The sequence below is a fragment of the Geotrypetes seraphini genome, chromosome 6 (genome assembly GCF_902459505.1).
Source record: "Geotrypetes seraphini chromosome 6, aGeoSer1.1, whole genome shotgun sequence".
Classification (NCBI taxonomy): Eukaryota; Metazoa; Chordata; class Amphibia; order Gymnophiona; family Dermophiidae; genus Geotrypetes; species Geotrypetes seraphini.
Genome location: NC_047089.1, coordinates 254,987,399 through 255,006,572, shown reverse-complemented (window position 1 = coordinate 255,006,572; position 19,174 = coordinate 254,987,399). Strand labels below are relative to the sequence as shown.

Sequence of the window (19,174 nt, the reverse complement as noted above, 5' to 3'; positions counted from 1 at the left end):
CGCCACCGTAACACGTTCCTCTCTGCCAAGGCAGAGGGGAAAGTGCTACGGCAGTGGCAGGCCTCCGATTTCGACGTGGCTCCTTTTAACATTGGTGGATTCACTGCACCTGATGGAGGGAGGGAAGGAAAGGTGGTTGTGCGGCGCGGGAAGGGGGCGGCAAGGGACTAAGTTGGCCGGTAGTGCTGTTTTTCCATGAAGGAGGAACACGTGAAAAGAAAACAAAATAAAGAAAACGTTGGCCCCCGCCGAAGAAGTGGAATGTGGAGGAGGGGCGCGAGGAGCCGGAGAGCTGTATGTAAGTGTGTGCGCGCGCGTGTGTATAGCCAAGGAGGAAGTGCAGCAGGAGCAAGGAGGTGGGGAGAGTGGATTTCCCCTACTTGGATGTCAGTAAAAGCTTTGGTCCTGTGATCCTCACTTTTTTCCTGGGGCTACTGCTGGACAGAGGGGGAGCAGGACATAAAGGAGAAGAGCTACTGCTGGACAGGGGGAGGAGGGAATGGGAGGGGTGCTGCTGGACAGGGGGAGATAAAAGGAGAAGGGCTACTGCTATATGGGGGGAGCAGGGAAAGGGGGAGAGGTGTTGCTGGACAGGGAGGAGGTAAAAATAAGGGAGAAGGGCTGCTAGCACCCGTTAATGTAACGGGCTAAACAACTAGTTTGAAATAAAAGCATAAGATTTGCTGCTGCTGGGTCAGACCAGTAGTCCATCGTGCCCAGCAGTCCGCTCATGCGGCGGCCCTTAGGTCAAAGACCAGTGCCCTATTTGAGTCTGTTCTGTTCCAGTAGGAACTTATCCAACTTTGTCTTGAATCCCTGAAGGGTGTTTCCCCTATAACAGCCTCCAGAAGAGCGTTCCAGATGCATATCTTGCTTGTGCTTAATCATTGCTATGTGTTCTGGTGCATGGTTGCCTATAATTTTGTGTTTCTGTGGCTGAGGGAGGGTGTGGGTGGGATTTTTCTTTATATTATATTTCTACAAAACCTTGTAAAACTATTGGAAGTTTATATTCTGTATTTTTTTCGATCTTGTTAACTTGGGAGTCTTTCATTGATCTCCTGCTGTATTTTGTTCATCGCTCATTGTGAACTTTTCCTGGCTTGTTGGATTACTCCTGAGTTCCAATAAATGAAGAACTTCCATGATTTCTCCTGGTTTTTAGATACTTGGGACTGTTTCCGTGTTAGTCCTCTAACTTAGCTCAGCTCCTGTATGAAAAGCTGAGGTAGCCTTGGTTTTCTCAAAATGCCGAGGACTTGTGATGCCTTAGAGTCCAATCTGATCTTGCACTAATCCTCTTTCTGTAACACCTTTTTTTCCTGACATTATCTAAGGAAGGGTCACTCCTTCAAATATTTTGTTTCCTTTCTTCCATTTCGTGATATACCCTGAGTAGGGCCTGCTCAGGAGGTTGTATTGTCCCACAGTGGTGTAACGAGAATGTGAGGCACCTGAAGCAGTAGTGCCCCTCTCCCGCACCTTCCCCGCCCCACCTGCTGCACACACTCCTTCCCATGTACCTCTGTAACGTTCCAAGCATGAGCAGCAACTCCTAAGCTGCTGTTGCGCCAATGTCAGCTCTTCCACTGGTGTCACTTCCTAGGCGTGGGTCCAGGAAGTGACATCAGAGGAAGAGCCGATGCTGACATGATAGCAGGTTGGAGGTTGCTGCTCTTGCCAGGAATGTTACAGAGGTACAGGGGAAGGGAAGCGGCACACATGTGTGGCAGTGGTGGGGGGGGGGGGGCGGATAGGAAGATGGGTGCCTGTGTCCTCACCAAGATGGCGTCCAGAGTGGACCATCCCCCTGCACCCCCTTACTTTACCACCTTTGCTGTAGCGCCCTCACCCTACCATTTCCTACCTTCCACCTGTCCCACCCTCCACAGGTATCAGAATAAGGGGGCCATTGCCCCCCAACATTGTCCAGAGCAGGGGCGGTCCAAAGGACGTCTCTGGTGGAAGCCAATTGCATACAACGCCCTGCTGCATCTTCTCACTACTGCAGCCAACCCTTACATAAGAACATGAGAATGGCCTTACTCGGTCAGACCAATGGTCCATCAAGCCTAGTAGCCTGCTCTCACGGTGACCAATCAAGGTCCCTAGTACCTGGCCAAAACCCAAAGAGTAGCAACATTCCATTATCTCAGAGTAAGCAAGAATCCAGAACCCCAAAGAGTGCAATATTCCATGCTACTGATCCAGGGCAAGCAGTGGCTTCCTCCATGTTTTTCTCAATATCAGACTATGGATTTTTCCTCCAGGATCTTGTCCAAACCTTTCTTAAAACCAGCTATGCTATCTGCTCTTACCACAACTTCTGGCAACGCATTCCAGAGCTTAACTATTCTCTGAGTGAAAAAATATTTCCTCCTATTGGTTTTAAAAGTATTTCCAGGTAACTTCATTGAGTGTCCCCTAGTCTTTGTACTTTTTGACGGAGTGAAAAATCGATCCACTTTTACCCGTTCTACTCCACTCCGGATTTTGTAGACTTCAATCCTATCTCCCCCTCAGCCGTCTCTTTTCCAAGCCGAAGAGCCCTAACTATTTTAGTCTTTCATCATACGAGAGGAGTTCCATCCCCTTTATCATCTTGGTTGCTCTTCTTTGAACCTTTTTTAGCACCACTATATCTTTCTTGAGATAAGGAGACCAGAATTGAACGCAATACTCCAGGTGAGGTCACACCAAGGAGCGATACAGGGACATTCTAACATTCTTAGTCTTGGTAACCATCCTTAAAAAAATAATTCCTAGCATCCTGGTTTTTGGCTGCCACCACACATTGGGTGGAACATTTCATCGTATTGTCTACGATGACACTCAGATTCTTTTCTTGGGTGCTAACCCCTAGTATCCGGTAACTGTGATTTGAGTTATTCTTTCTGATGTAGTTCTGTTTAATCAGAGGCGGACCTGCAGTAGAAAAGAGAAGCCAGTGCAGCGGCAAGGTAGTGTAAATGATTGGCTACCACAAGTGATTTGGGTTGCAAATGAAGGTAGATCGTGGGGTGGGATAGAGAAGAATCAGGGCAGAGAGAACACACAAGGAGACAGGGAGAGAGGAAGGAGGGAGAAATGTCACACTCGAGGGAAGGAGCTAGGAGAGAAAGTGTGCAGGAGGCAGAAAATGTTGGACTCATGGAGAGAGAGGGAGAAAGGAGGGGAGAAGAAATGTCTCTCTCCGGGGAAGGAGGAGAGGGTAGAGAGTGAAAAGTTAGACTTGTGGAGGGAGAGATGTTGGTTGGGGGAGGTAATGAGGACTGGAGGAGAGGAAGCATGCAGGAAGCAGACAGAATGTTGGACTGGTGAAGGGAAAGGATGGAGAAATGTTGGATTGGGAGGGGGCCAGAAAGGAGGAAGGGAGGAGGATATGTTGGACTGCAGGGAGCAAAAAGTAGGGAGGAAGGGAGAAATGTTACACTGGGAGGGAGGTGAGATGATTCGAGGAAGGGAGAGATGTCAGATTCTGGAAAATGGTTATGGAAGGAGGGCGAGATGTCAGACCACTGGAAGGGGAAGGAGAGCGAGATACCAGACTATGGGAAGGAGAGGAGAGAGATACCAGATAACGGGAAGGGGGAAGGGAAGGAGAAAGATGTTGTACCACAGGAAGGGGGAGGGAAGGAGAGGAGAAAGACAGGGAGAAGATAGAGATATCAGAGCACAGGAGAGGAAGGAAGAGGGAGAGAGAGGGAGGAGATGGTGTATAGGGATGAAGGAGAAGGGCAAAGAGAGGGAGGAGATGGTGCACAAGTGCTGGGTGTGGAAGGGAAGAAAGATTGAAGAAATGCTTCTTGGATAGATGGGAATAGGGGAGAAGAAAGAGGGAGGAGATGGTACACATGGATAGAAGGGAAGGGAAGGGAAGGAGGAAAAGCCCATAGTCTGTTATTGAGAAAGACATGGGGGAAGCCATGCTACTCTTTGGTTTTTGGCCAGGTACTGGTGACCTGGATTTTCCACCGTGAGAACGGGCTACTGGGCTTGATGGACCATTGGTCTGACCCAGTAAGGCTATTCTTATGTTCTTATGACATGAAAATGTAGATTGAGAAGAAAGCAGAAAAATGGGAGAAAGTTGAATGTTAAAAGTTAATGCCAAAGATGAATGTAGTTAAACCAAAACAAAATCCCTCACCCAGAACAATCTTATATCAAGCTTAGTAAGTGTTGCAGCATTGCAGTTTTGCAAAATACTTTTACAATTTTTTGTGTGCTCATAGATGCTTCAACAGGGCGCCATGTAGAGATACGAAGTTGCTGATACTGTGGGTTCTTAATCACAGCACATAATCCTGAGCGCTAAGCAGTGGTGTATCAAGGGGGGGTGGGTGGGGGGGGGAGGTCCGCCCCGGGTGCACGCCCCAAGAGGGTGCACAGCTGGCCACCCTCCACTGTTCTCCCTAGAGTGCGGCTCGTTTAGAGCAGGGGTGCCCAACCTGCTTCCCTTCCCTTCTCACCGCTGCCATCGGGGAACAGGCCGGCGCCGTGTGTTCTTTGATCTCCCTGCTTCTCTTTCCTGCGGGGCTGACCAACTCTCATCACCCGACGTCAATTCTGACGTCGAGAGGACGTTCTGGCTAGCCAATTGCTGCCTGGCTGTCCGGAATGTCCTTTCCGATGTTAGAACTGACGTTGGGCGGCGAGAGTTGGTCAGCCCCTTGGGGAAGAGAAACAGGGAGATCTCGGCCTGTTCCCGATGGCGGCAATGGCAGCGGCAGCAGCCTATTCCCCGGCGGCAGTGGCATGGGGGAGGGCAGGAAGGAAGAAAGAAAGGGGGGGACAGGGAGCCAGAAACAAAGAAAGGGGCAAGGAGAAACAAAGAAAAAAATTGGGCACGGAATCAGAGAAAGACAGACATAGAGAAAGAAAGGGGGCATGGAGAAAGAAAGAAAGAATGGGGCAGGGTGAAACAAAGAAAAAGTTGGGGGAGGGAATGAGGTCTGGAGGAGAGGAAGCATACAGGAGGCTGAAAGAAGGGAAGAAATATTGGATGCACAGTCAGAAGAATAAAGTGCAGAGACTGATGAAATTACCAAACAAAGGTAGGAAAAATGATTTTATTTTCAATTTAGTGATCAAAATGTGTCTGTTTTGAGAATTTATATATGCTGTCTATATTTTGCACTATGGCCCCCTTTTACTAAACCACAATAGCAGTTTTTAGCGCAGGGATCCTATGAGCGTCGAGAGCAGCGTGGGGCATTCAGCACAGCTCCCTGCGCTAAAAAACGCTATTGCGGTTTAGTAAAAAGGGAGGGGGTATATTTGTCTATTTTTGTATAGTTGTTACTGAGGTGACATTGCATAAAGTCATCTGCCTTGACTTCTTTGAAAACCCGCGGAATATAAATGATAATTAATATTTTCTCTGCATACAGTGTGCTTTGTGTTTTTAAAATTTTATTGTTGGTAGATCATTTTGACTTGGCCACGAAGGTAAGGGGGAGGAAGGGCGGGGAGCTGCTGAAAGACATCTAGTAATTTTTGCAGGCTTGACTGTGCAGGGAATTATTTTTGTAAAATCATGTTTTGTTATGTGACTGGCATTATTTAGACTTTAATTTCTATGAAAGAATATAATGAAAATGATATAAAATTACTTGCTTGTTTTTCTGTGCGTGCACTGAAGGAAAGTGGAGAGAGAGTGGGCAGAGGACGCTGAAGGGAAATAGGGAAGAGAGAGTGGGGAGAAGACACTGATTTATAAATTGACAATTGTATAGAATATTGTTTCTTTTTATACTTTAATATAATAAATTCAATATAAAACAATTCAAGGCTTGTGTGGATGGAATCAGGTGGTTTGCGGGGATGGGGACCGAGCTTACGGGGATTAGTCCAATAAAATGTTATTTTCTTATTTCTCATTATTTGTTTTATTTTTATTTGTTAATTTGTAAAGTGGTGATTGTTATGTATCAGTTTTTTCAAATTTACATCTACTGTCTTTATATTTTGCAAAGAATTAGAGGACATGTGTTACTGTTTTTGTGGTGTTGCATTGTATGCAGAGTCTGGTTTCTTGGCGGTTCAGTTTAACTTTTGTCTACATATTTCTATTTTTAGTTTGTGATTATTCCATATTGGGCGAGGGTGTATCTATGTTCTGTGTGTATGAAAAGAACATAGTTTTCAGTTGGCATTGACTGCAGGATCAATTGACTGTGCGGGATCTGGCTTGTTTAGTTTTACAATGTATGTGTTGGTGTTCTAGTGCTCACTGCAGTGTTTAAGATGCTGCCTTTTCCTAGATGCACTCTTGTTGTGCAATATGTGGATTGTTACTAAAAATCATATTTTTCATATAGATGGGGGGGTGTCAAAAAATGATGGGCCCCAGGTGTCACATATGCTAGGTACGCCACTGGCGCTAAGGCTTCTGTTACACATTAAATTGTCCATGTAGCTCTTCAGAAAAAAAGGAATGATACTTATCTCGAGATACACCAGTGTACTTCTTAGGAAGAGGTAACAAGAATTTGGCAAAAAGGTATGTTTTTCAAAGCTTTCTAAAGTGCACTGTGGCAGAGCGGGGGTTTTTCCCTATATATAATTATTATGCCCCTGGGCAGCAGAGGGCGTTGGACAACTGCAAAAGACCTCAGGTCCCAGAGTGCCCTGCACTGCTTGGCCCAGGGGCTCAGGGAGGAGTATTTCTGCCCAGACCTGTCTCAGTGAGAGAGAGGTCCTGAGCAGATGCAGCATTTCACTGAGGTAAGCCAAAAGGTTTGGCTCATTAATGTGTGTTTATGTTGGTTTGTATTTATAAACCACTCTTTGCTACAACATCATTGCGGTTTCGAAAGAAAAGTAAGAAACAAGAGACTTAAATAAGTATTAAAATACAGATTCTAAAATACAAAATGTAATGGCTGCAATTGAAAATCTCCCCCCCCCCCAAAGTTCAAACCAGCGTAACGCTAATTATCCTTTAGAAAGAAATCCGACCTAAGAGAATGCTAAACCAGAAAAGATAAGTGTGAAGCAAACTTAAAAGAAATAAGAAGCACTTACTCATATGCCATTGTGTCCTCTTATCTGCTGACCTCTCCTGGAAAAGCCGAGACAGCCTGCTACATGCATAGAGGGGGCTGATATTCTAATAATTCTTCTAAATTTGGGATAACGGAGGGTTAAGCGATTTGCCCAAGGTCGCACGGAGCTGCTCTCAGCCCACTCAATCGATAGTATTCAGTCATACAATACAGAAAATTCTAGAAAACTGCATGCACACTTTTTCTCTTCTGACAGCATTTTAATAGCTGTGTACTTAAAGGTGAAGGAACCATACAATTCTGCAGAAGTCGATTTGCCCAGTTCGTATACATCCTCTGCCTACATCTGAATGGAAGCTGGCAGTTGGCAGATGTAAAACGTCCTCTGACATTTTCTATATTAGCTGTTCAGCAGACGTAAAGAAAGATTATACGACTCCCAGCAGTAATTTTTTTTAGGCAGACATTAACATCTGAAGCAGCATATGGAATAATAAAAACCAGGAGTCGGTTCTGCTCTGCAGATGCTTGCTGACCACATGCTGTTGGAAAGTATATTACCCAAAGTGGCGACGCTCGGTGAACAGAACGCAATTAGCACAGAAGAAAGACACAATTACCCAGAACCGCTGGTGTACATCAAGATCTTTTTTTTTTTTTTTTGAAAAAAGAAATCTTATGAAATGCCATCATCATCTGCCAATGAGCCATTTGAAAATTCAGTGCTCGTGAAGTTTCTTATACGAAGGGGTGCTGTGAAGCTCCTCAATTCAGAGCGTTATTTTGTCACCCTAGAGTCAGCAGGAAAGGCCATGGCCACCGTGTTTTGAGATCAGGAAGGTGTTGTAATAATTGACTATCTTCCAAGGAGTAACTTGCTGTGCGGATTAAAGGAGGCATTGAAAGAAAAAAGGAGAGGGAAGCTGGGGCAAGGAGTTCTCTTTTTGCAAGACAAGGCACCTGCTCACAAGGCTGGTAAAATGATGGATGTTTTGACGCAGTTGGGTTTCAGTGCATAGACCATCCACCCTACTCACCAGATCTTGCTCCATCTGACTAATTTCTGTTTCCAAACAATTTGAGTGATTTGGAGGTGACTGCAGCAGCAGAGCACTATTTCAGTGACGAGCCATCAGATAATTTTTTGGGTAGGGTTACAGAAACTTCAGACACAATGTGCCAAGTGTGTTGAACTTAGGGGTGAATATGTGGAATAACTTGTAAGTTTCGAGGCTCCTCATCGATCTCTTCTTGGTTGGGCTGGGAACTCTTCAGTGGCCCCTCCTATTGTGATGTCAGAATGTCTCATTCCACCAATGCCTGAGAGCCAACCTCATCAGTGATTTCCCTCTATTTGTGCCCGCTTACTAGATGTATTTGCCTCATTGATACGAAAAGTGTCAAGAAAAGTGTGGAATAAGTAGTAAGTTTCATGGCTCCACGTCATTCCCTTCTTGGTTGGGCTGAGAACGTTTCAGCACCCTCCTGTAATGGCTCAAACCAAGCGACATCCATGACAGAAGAACGGATTTTGCATTTCACACCTGGTATTCATCCCCCATTGTATTTCAGAACAAATACGCAGAGAGAACATTGCTGCCTTACTCTCTTTTAAAATAAAGATCTTATTAAAATCATGTCTACTATCTGTTTCTCATTAGCAGTGTTTTCCAGAGTTTGTGAAATGGGTTGATTTAAAACTTGTCAAAATATTTTGTGGCTATCTTGCAATGCTGTCATTCGACTACAGGGAAGAAGCTAATCTTGTTTCACTTTGATATGTTAATAAATAGAAGAAGAAAAATAAGTCGATTCTTTTTTTATTGGAGTAAGTTAATACATTTTGACTAGCTTTCGAAGGCCAGAACCTTCTTCCTCAGGTCAGGACAATATGAGGAAAGGACAATATCAGACTACTTAAGACCATAAGAATAGCCTTACTGGGTCAGAACAAAGGTTCATCAAGCCCAGTATTCCGTCTTCACGGTGGCCAGTCCAGATCACTAATACCCGGCAAAACCCCAAAGAGTAGTAACATTTCAGCATCTCAAAGAATAGCAAGATTCTGGAACCCCAATGCGGGCAACATTCCAGAGATGAGATTGTGATGTCATAATGCCTAAGAGCCAACCTCATCAGTGATGTCACAATGGCTCCATTATCCTATACTTGACTCACATAAGAATAGTCATTCTGGGTCAGACCAATGGTCCATCAAGCTCAGTAGCTTGTTCTCACGGTGGCCAACGCAGGTCCCTAATACCTGGCCAAAATCATACCATACCATATTGTTTCTTATACTCCGCAAATGCCTACATAAGATTAATAAGGTTAGCAACAAAAACATTATGAATCATAGCAAGACTATAACGAAAATAGATGCGTTTTTAGCATTTTCCTAAACTGAAGATAGGAGGAGGTCTGACATAAGCAGGTCGAGAGGCAGTTCCAAATTTGGAAGCCTTGAAACAGTAAAACATAAAAACATTCCAATTACAGTTTCAAAGGAAAAGGTCGAGGGAGGGGGGGGGGTGGACCAGAAAGTGACAACACAGCATAATTCTATGATTTATAATGTGATAAGGAAACCCAAATAGAAATATAGGAACATGACGGCAGATAAAGGCCAAATGGCCCATCCAGTCTGCCCATCCATAGTAACCATTATTATCTCTTTCTCTCTCCGAGAGGTCCCACGTGCCTATCCCAGGCCCTCTTGAATTCAGACACAGTCCCTGTCTCCACCACCTCTCCGGGAGACTATTCCACGCATCTACCACCCTTTCCGTAAAAAAAGCATTTCCTAAGATTTCCCCGGAGCCTTTCACCTCTTAACTTCATCCTATGCCCTTTTATTGCAGAGTTTCCTTTCCCAAATGAAAGAGACTCGACTCATGCACATTTATGCCACATAGGTATTTAAGCTTCTCTATCATATCTTTCCTCTCCCACCTTTCCTCCAAAATATACAGATTGAGATCTTTAAGTCTGTCCCCATATGCCTTTTTAGTAGCCTTCCTGTCTGGACCCGACTCCATCCTTTTTAGCCTCCAGAATTGTACACAGTATTCTAAATGAGGTCTCACTAGAGTCTTATAAGAGGCATCAATACCTCCTTTTTCCTACTGGCCATACCGCTCCCTATGCACCCTAGCATCCTTCTAGCTTTCGCCGTCACCTTTTCAACCTGTTCGGCCACCTTAAGATCATCACATCCAATCACAATCTTTTAATCATTTAAACTTCAAGAGTCTTGTATTCCTGGATCGTTTTACAATTTCCTTTTCTATTCTGCAGTGCTTTTCTCCTGAAAATGTTTCCCTATAGAGGTGTCACCTTGGTTGGCTTTGTGGTGTTTGATGTGGTGCCTCGTTGAGTTACTTCTTATCTTTAGCATCTATAAGTCTGGGAGTAATATATTACACTGAAGAATTTCTGATTGAATGATTATAGAGGGGATGTGGGCATGCCTCAAACTTGCACATACAATAATAATAACTTTATTTTTGCATACCGCAATACCACAAGCAGTTCAGAGTGATTTACAAAGGAAGAGACTGTACATAGACAGCGATGTTACAAAAAAGACTTAAGGTGGCCAAACAGATTGAAAATGTGACAGCAAAAGCTAGAAGGATGCTAAGTTGCATAGGGAGAGGTATGGCCAGTAGGAAAACGGAGGTACTGATGTCCCTGTATAAAACTCTGGTGAGACCTCATTTAGAATATTGTGTACAATTCTGGAGGCCGCACCTTCAAAAAGATTTAAAAAGGATGGAGTCTGTCCAGAGGACGGCTACTATAATGGTGCGTGGTCTTCATCATCGGGAGGGAGGAGAGGGTACACAGGGAAGGAGAGAGAGCGAGGGAGGACATGTGCACAGGGATGGCAGGGGTGGGGAAGGGAAGAGAGATGGAAGAAATGCTGTTTATGGATAGATGGGAATAGGGGAGAAGAAAGAGGGAGGAAATGGCACACATGGATAGATGAGAAGGAAAGACATGGAAAGTAGCCAGATTTGAGAAGGAAGCAGAAAATTGAAGAAAGCTGAATGTGGTCACTTTCAGACAACAATGGACTAGCCCCCTAATTCTAGAAAGTTCCATAAATTTGCATGGATAAATAATAGAATAGGGTAGGGTCAGCATCCAACTTAATTTACTAATTACATTCTAATTGCTCTTAACAACCAATGATTGACTATAATTGATGTTAATTAGTGCTAATTGGCACTATGTAGCAGTTGTGTGCTTAACTGCTCTTAGTTGGGATTTTATAAGTTGTGCGCCGCTGCTCAAATTCCAGAGCACTCAACTCCAAGAGAGGTATGAATAGGGGAGAGGCATGGATGGATCAGAAGCATTTCTTGCCGTTACATGCACAGGTTACAGAACACTACATTTATGTGCCAATCTGCCTATAGTTAGGTGTACGCATTTCCAGCTGTCATTTGGCTGCTGGAACTGCTCATGTCTGAAATTAGGAGAATGTGTTCAAACCAGTTAGCTTAGCGGGGTTTAAGAAAGGTTTGGACAGGTTCCTAAAAGAAAAGTCCATAGACCATTATTGAGATGGCTTAGGGAAATCCACTGCTTATTCCTAGGAGAAGCAGCAGAGAATCTGTTTTATTACTTGGGATCTACCTAGGTGCTTGGGACCTGGGTCGGCCACTGTTGGAAACAGGATACTGGACTTGATAGACCTTCCCAGTATGGCAAATCTTATATTCTTAAAATGCGGTCTTACTCTAGTATTCTGGCAGTTATAGAATACTTTTGGGTGCTGATTTCTACTATAATCATTACCTCTCTCAGACCCCGATGTTCTAAACTTATTGTTAAAATCCGGTGGGTCGTTGTGGTGCCGGTAAATTTTCCGATTTCAAAAAGATGAACGATGCTGCAGAAATTTTGCATGGAAAAGAGCTCTGCGGAGGTCCACGGAAATTCCATCATTGGAGAAAGCGACTGACACAGGCACAGAATAGTCCACTGAAAGTGGCATAAATGGGCGGATGCACCCGGAAATGCTACACCGTAGGCACGCATGACCGTCGATCATAGGTACACATCAGTATCCGCCGATGCCACAGAGAGGGGAGTGGCAGGGAACTACCATCGGCAGCCCCAAACCTGCCAGCATATGCTTTTAATGAATGTGCATGAGACGCGCCTTTAAGAGACACGCGTGAGACACGCTTTTCACAAACACATATATGATAAATATATCTTTAACTTCCATCTCTCAAGTAATCAACCAGCACCTCCAGACCTGCCGGTAATTTTGGAACGTTAAAGGTCGTCGCTTCATTCCGTGCGTCACCAGGCCATGTCTGGGCATCACCCGGGGTGCTCATTTTAATATTAATGACCCCACTGAACTACATTTACATAGGGCTCCTTTTACGAAGCCGCGTTAGCGGCTTTTAATCACGCGCTAGCCGAAAAACTACTGCCTGCTCAAGAGGCGGTGGTAGCGGCTAGCGCGGCCGGTGGTTTAGCACGCGCTATTACGCTCGTTAAACCGCTAATGCGCCTTCGTAAAAGGAGCCCATAGTATTATCATTTCACGACCATATTAGTTCGGTCGTAAAACCCTGTTTCTACAAACTTCGCATTATCCGCTCGTTAACTTCAATTTTGGAGACCGAATCAATCAAAATTCTTGTTCATTCTTTAATTATTTCCCACTCAGATTACTGTAATTCCCTTCTTAACGGTCTCCTCCGAAAAGAAATCCGATGCCTCCAATTAATGCAAAATCCTGCAATAAAACTCATCTATAAACTAGGCAAATATGATCATGTTACTCCGGTGGCTCATCGAATCACTTATAAAATCATCCTCCTAACCTTCAAAATAAAGTCTTCTCATCAACCTTCATACATAAGAACATAAGAACATAAGCAGTGCCTCCGCCGGGTCAGACCACAGGTCCATCCCGCCCAGCAGTCCGCTCCCGCGGCGGCCCAAACAGGTCACGACCTGTCTGTATCACCAGAAGTGGCTCCCTTGCCACCTTGGTTTCTCATTGAAGTCCTATCTTCCTATCGAAGTCCTAACCCTCCGGTCTTGCACATGCACGACCTGATTGGGTTTCTATACTTATTACCTGGTTAGCTTTCTATACTTGTGTTACATCCCAGCTCCTCCCTCAGTATCCCATGATCCCTTTATCCTTCAGGAATCCGTCCAGGAATACCAGGAATACCTTCATAAACTTCTCATTCCTCAATGTTCTCCATGAACCTTGAGATCAACGAATCAAAAACTTTTTTTAATTCCCTCCATAAAAGAGTTCTATTATACAAGGAAAATAAATTTTGCTGTATCTGCCCCAACTCTGTGGAACTCTCTACCACAACAACTTCGAGACGAACTCCATCTAGATAAATTTAAAATAAGCCTGAAGACTTTCTTATTTCGCGACGCATTCTCTTCTGTTTAGACTCTACTCCTCCCTTTTATTCCATTCATATTATTTTCTATCTTTTTTTTTTCTTTTTCTTTTTTTCTTCTCTTTTATTTCTCTCTCAAAAAACCTACCCCATCCTATATGTTTTATCCCAATTCCCCTTTCTCCTTTTCTCTCAAAACATGTAACTTTGCCCTCCCATTCCCTTTTATCCACACTGTCAAGTTTGTCCTGTTAATGTCTTTTATGTCCACTCTATGCACTTTTAAATATTTACCATTTCAATTTCTTTTGCCTTACTTTTTTTAAATAATTTAATGTAAACCGGCCAGATATTTGTTTGATGGTCGGTATATTAAAATCTAATAAACTTGAAACTTGAATAAACTTGATCGAAGGATGCCAAGAAGCACGGAAAAGACTGCACAGAACCATTATAAGCATCAGATGGTAAAATACTTTGATGCTAAACCAGTGAGATCGTTAAAGGCGCGGTAAGTTTAGAATATCAGGTTCTCAGACAGAACCATTAAGCCAGTTGATAAAAGGAGAAGACCGGCCATAAATGGAGATTAGAATCAGATTTTGAGACACCCCGTGACGTACATTTACCTTCAGAGAGTGTTGGGGTGGTTCAGGAGTGGCACTGAGATTTATCCAGTGCCAATATGGTCTGGGTCACTGTTCAGAGATCGGCGCTGAAGACTGGCACTTTCTGGATAAATTCTGGCTTTAGCCTCAGGAAGCCCAGCACCCAAGGTGATCATCATTTATCTCTAAAATTTATAGACCACCGATTCCGAAGCAATTAACAATAAAAACATTCATAATAGTTCCAGACAAAATACATTAAAAAAAAACCTTCAATTACAGCACAATCATATTAGCACAATCTCTCAAAAACTGGGGACGCAGTGTATTAGCAAATAAGACTCATGCGGAACGGAACCACCTTGTCAATCTGGAAAAAATGGAATGGTTTTTAAGACCTTTGAAGTATAGTGGCTGACAGTGGCATAGTGGGGGAGGGGGAGGACCCCTCAGGCGCCGTGTGGGTGGGGGCGCCAGCACCTCTCCACCCTGCCCTGCTTGCGCCATCCTTCTCCCTCACCCCGTACCTCTATTGATCTTTGATAGCACAAACAACTTCCTCTGCCTGTTGCTCGCGCCAGCCTGGTTCCCCTCTGGATCACTTCCGGGTCAGGGGACCAGGAAGTAACATCAGAGGGAAATGCAACGCTGCTGTGAGGAGCATGCTGGAGAAGCCACTCGTGCTGGTGAAGATTTAGAGCTATGGGGGGGGAGGGAGAGCATAAGTGTGGAGTGGGGAGGGGAAGACAGGAAGGAGCCGGGGGGGGGGGGGGGACATGGAGAGGAGGGTGCAGGGGGCACCTCCTACCCTTACTTCGCCACTTTTCATGTATTACCTTAATATCAAATGACCCAGGAATGCCAACTTGATTGTAGAGCTCCAGTTGGTCCTTAACTGGTGACACCCAGAGCTCCAGCTGATTCAGCTGTTGTTCAAACTGGACAAAATTCTTTATGAGATCCTCAATTTCTTTCTGTTTTCCTGGCAAGTCCTTCGATACCTGCAAAAGAAAGCACACAGCATTTTGGTATGGCGGTCACACCCACCAGCGATAAAAAAAAAATTGTGTTATAATTGAATGGTGAAATGCATAGTAGAAATATATGTTGATTTATTAAGCAGAGCAAGAGTTATTCCATATCTGCCCCCACAGAGATCAGTATTCTAAGACTGCACTGCCTTAATGGGTCTCTTTAATCAGTGTAAGTGAAGACCTCTTTCAAAGATGTTACCGTTTTCTCATTTCTCATTTTCTTCTTTGCATGCTCTCTGCGTTTTATCATTCAAAAGATGTTTTCCTGGTCAAGACTGAGTACTTCAAGGAACAAATGTTCACATTACACCTCTAAAAATTAGATATTTCAGTCCTCGGAAAGACAGTAACAAGATGCCGAGAAAAATCTAAAACGGGGAGGAAGTTTAGGAAATGCTCTGAGGCTGATTATCCAAATGCAGCCCCCCCAAAAAACGTTAAACACTGGCTTTGTCCCCCAAAGCTGATGGTGGAAGATAGGAACCAAGGTCTTCCTTGAGACATGTGCTAATAGATTCCTGTTAGAAGGAAATTAGTTATGCCTGGAGTCGCTCCCTCCAAACGAGCTTGCAGTACAATACAGAAACGGTTTAAAAACTGATGATGTGTGCGAGATATATAGTGAATGCAATCAAAATGCAAATTCCACCCTGAATTTTATTGTGTTAATGGCAGCGGTACAATCTTTTCACTTGGTTGCGAAGGATTGCTAATGAAGACTCGAGAATACTAATCTCCAATGATGAGTCACTTGAAAAGACCATATATCGAACCCCCCCCCAGAGACAGGAAAGCAACGAGGGTGGCCACGACGACCACAACTGAGGTGGGCAAAGGATGGGAGTGGGGTGGGCGTGAGGGGGACATCCCCATTTGCTCCTCTCCAGCCAATACGGTACTCATTTGGAAAATAAGCATTTGTTCCATCTGCCAAAAACAAAGAGACAGCTCAAACAGAGGTTTATTAGCGAATGTCAAAGGAGACTTATTGCTCCCACTGATATATTCAGCATCGTGTACAAATGGCCTCTGTTGCTATTAATTCTGCCTCACACATTTCCATCAAGAAAGGCAGGCTCATAAGTCAAATCACTTCTCGTTTTCTCCTAATCCTGTTAAGCATGACAAAATTCACTGGTACAGGACGTCTCCTGTTGTGAAGGAAAGCAATTAAAAGCTCGTTCTCTTCTCTTCTATGCTAAATCTATTCAGAATTTGGCCTAATTTCACTACATTGCCCTTCATTTTTCACACAACCTTTGCAAGCTAAATCTGAATTTTGAGCTGGTAAAAGCCATTACGTAGACAAACAAACCCTAAGATCATTCTTTGAAGCAGATAGGTGAACAAATATTAAACAATTGCATGGGTTTTTTTGTCTTTTTTTTAATTCCGCTGGTCTCCTTTTGGATCCCGCTGAAGGAAAGGTCATGTTTTGTACAATCACTCGGCATTAAGAACATTTAGTTGCTTTTTAAAGTGTCTGCATTCAGTGACCTTATGGAGGTTGTATTAGAAGCCCTTTCTGTGGGTTCCAGGTGCAAATACTGGCATTTACATTTGCATATTGAATAAATGTAGAAAGCCAGGATTTGCATACTCCTACTAAGAACATAAGACGTGCCGCTGCTGGGTCAGACCAGTGGTCCAATGCGCCCAGCAGTCCGCTCATGCGGCGGCCCTCGGGTCAAAGACCAGCACCTTGACCGAGACCAGCCCTATCAGCGTACGTCCGTGTTCTGCAGGAACTTATCTAACATCGTCTTGAATCCCTGGAGGGTGTTTTCTCCTATGACTCCGGAAGAGCGTTCCAGTTTTCTACCACTCTCTGGGTGAGGAAGAACTTCCTTACGTTTGAATCTGTCCCCTTTTAACTTTAGAGAGTGCCCTCTCGTTCTTTCTACCTTGGAGAGGGTGAACAACCTGTCCTTATCTACTAAGTCAGTGTTCTTCAACCTTTTTACACCCGTGGACCGGCAGAAATAAAAGAATTATTTTGTGGACCGGCAAACTACTAAGACCGAAATAAAAAACACATTTTCGCCCCGTCTCCGCAAGCTCGGTCCCCACAAACCATCTGATCCCATCTGCACAAGCCTCAATTATGATTTTATATTGAATGTATTTTATTAAAGTATAAAAAGAAACAATATTCTGTACAATTCTCATTTTATAAATATAAATATTCAGAGCAAGGACCAACAAAACCCCTGTCTCCCCTCCCCTTCACATATATCCCCTCTACTATCAAGAAAACTGATCAAGCCAAATTATTACAGAATGCTACACAGAAATATCATGCTAACAGACTACTGCAGTCACACATGACAGGAATAGTGTTAGGCTTTGCAGTCCCCAGTTATGTCTCTAGCAGGATATATATTTCAAATCTGATATATTGTAATGACAAAATAGAAATAAAATGATTTTTTCTACCTTTTGTGGTCTCTGCTTTCATCTTCTTTCCACTCTTTTCCTTCCAGCGTCTGCCCGTTCCATCCACTGTCTGGCCTCTCCCCCTTCCATATGTATCTGACTTCTTTCTATGCCCCTCTCCCCTTTCCATCCAGCCTGTGCCTCCTCTCTCCTTTTTACATCATTCCAGCTTCACTGCTTTCTTCATTTTTATCTCTCCTACACCAGATCTAGCATCTTTATCCCTCTCTCATTTCTCTGCTGACCCCCTTTCCAGCATCAATCTCTCTCTACTTTCTTATTCCTGTCTCTCCCCTTTCTCTCCTCTAATCTCCCTGCCAGCTGTTCCCTTCCTTTTTTCCTTCTCCTTTCCCCCGCCCCCCTATCCAACAGTAGCTCTCTTCCCATCCCTTTCCCTCTTCCCCTCCCAGCAGCATCTCTCTTTCTACCTCCCTCCAGATGCAGTAGCAGCTCTCCCTTTATCCAGCAGCTTCCCAGCCTCCATCAGTGGCTTCCTCTCCTTCCAGCAGCTCTCAGTACTTGCCTGCAGCAGTAATTTCCTTAGGCAGCCTTGGGTCCGTTGCCGCCTCTGAGGAAAGGGGAAGTTGCCAAAGTGAATCACTGCCCTGGTAAGTACAGAGCTGCTAGGAGAGGAGACAGCCACTGTCTTACTCCTGCTGTGCCCTGCACATTCGCGACCCCCCAAAGCCGGCAAAAACAGCTTTGCACCGCAGGCCCTGCCATCCAAGATGAGCCGGAGGCCCCTACCCGCCACATCCTGCTCATGGGCAGACTCTCAGCACAGACGCAGCTGATGGCCCCAATCCACAAGCTGACTCCCACCTCCCCCCACGCATGCTGACCATCTCCCTTCTACCTGCACCTTCCCCGGGGCCCTCTTCGGCGACTCGGCAGGGGCAGCGATCAAGACAGGCTGCCGACGTTGGGCTTTCCCTCTCTGAGTCCCGCCTATTTTGTTCCAACTTCCTGTTTCCGCATAGGCGAGACTCACAGAGGGAATGCCCGACGTCGGCAGCCTGTCTTGATCGCCCGAGGCTGGGAGGAACAGAAGATTTCCACGAATACCCCCAGGGCAGGAAATTTAACGTTGTCCATCTCGCCGGCCCTGCGCGGACCGGCAGGAATTTTCTGCGGACCGGCACAGGTCCGCGAACTGGTGGTTGAAGAACTGTGTACTAAGTCTGTTCCCTTCAATACTTTGAATGTTTCGATCATGTTCCCTCTCAATCTCCTCTGTTCGAAGGAGAAAAGGCCCAGTTTCTCTAATCTCTCACTGTACGGCAACTCCTCCAGCCCCTTAACCATTTTAGTCACTCTTCTCTGGACCCTTTCAAGTAGTACTAATGTATGCACCAGGGTACGCCTGGCTGAGCCTCCGCGTGTGCGGATCACCGGACTGGATGGACCCCAGGTCTGATCCGGTGTAGGCATTTCTTATGTTCTTATACATTATCCAAAATTCCAAAAACCGAAAAGCTCCGAAAACCAAAATTTGACATGAGCCGATGTAGTCAATTTCCCCGTGTCCCATGCTGAAACTGATGCAGGCGCATCCTTTTCTCCTGAACTCTGTGCAAGTCAGGTCAGAGGGCTGAGAAGTGGCAAAGAGCTGCAGATTCCAGTCAGCGTGGCAGTGAGAAGCCGAAAAGGTTGGAGGGCCGACTTCACATGATCATTCCAAAAACGGA

General features: G+C 44.8%; 1 protein-coding gene across 12 annotated transcripts in view; it reads right to left on the bottom strand.

The window, feature by feature from the left end:
- The window catches only part of DMD (dystrophin), a 2,510,493-nt gene that overhangs the window by 643,066 nt on the left and 1,848,253 nt on the right, over positions 1–19,174 (bottom strand). For all 12 annotated transcript variants that reach the window (XM_033949686.1, XM_033949693.1, XM_033949692.1 and 9 more), the window contains one exon: positions 14,853–15,017. In XM_033949686.1, the coding sequence (XP_033805577.1) occupies positions 14,853–15,017 (165 nt within the window). The remainder of the gene's footprint in view (positions 1–14,852; positions 15,018–19,174) is intronic.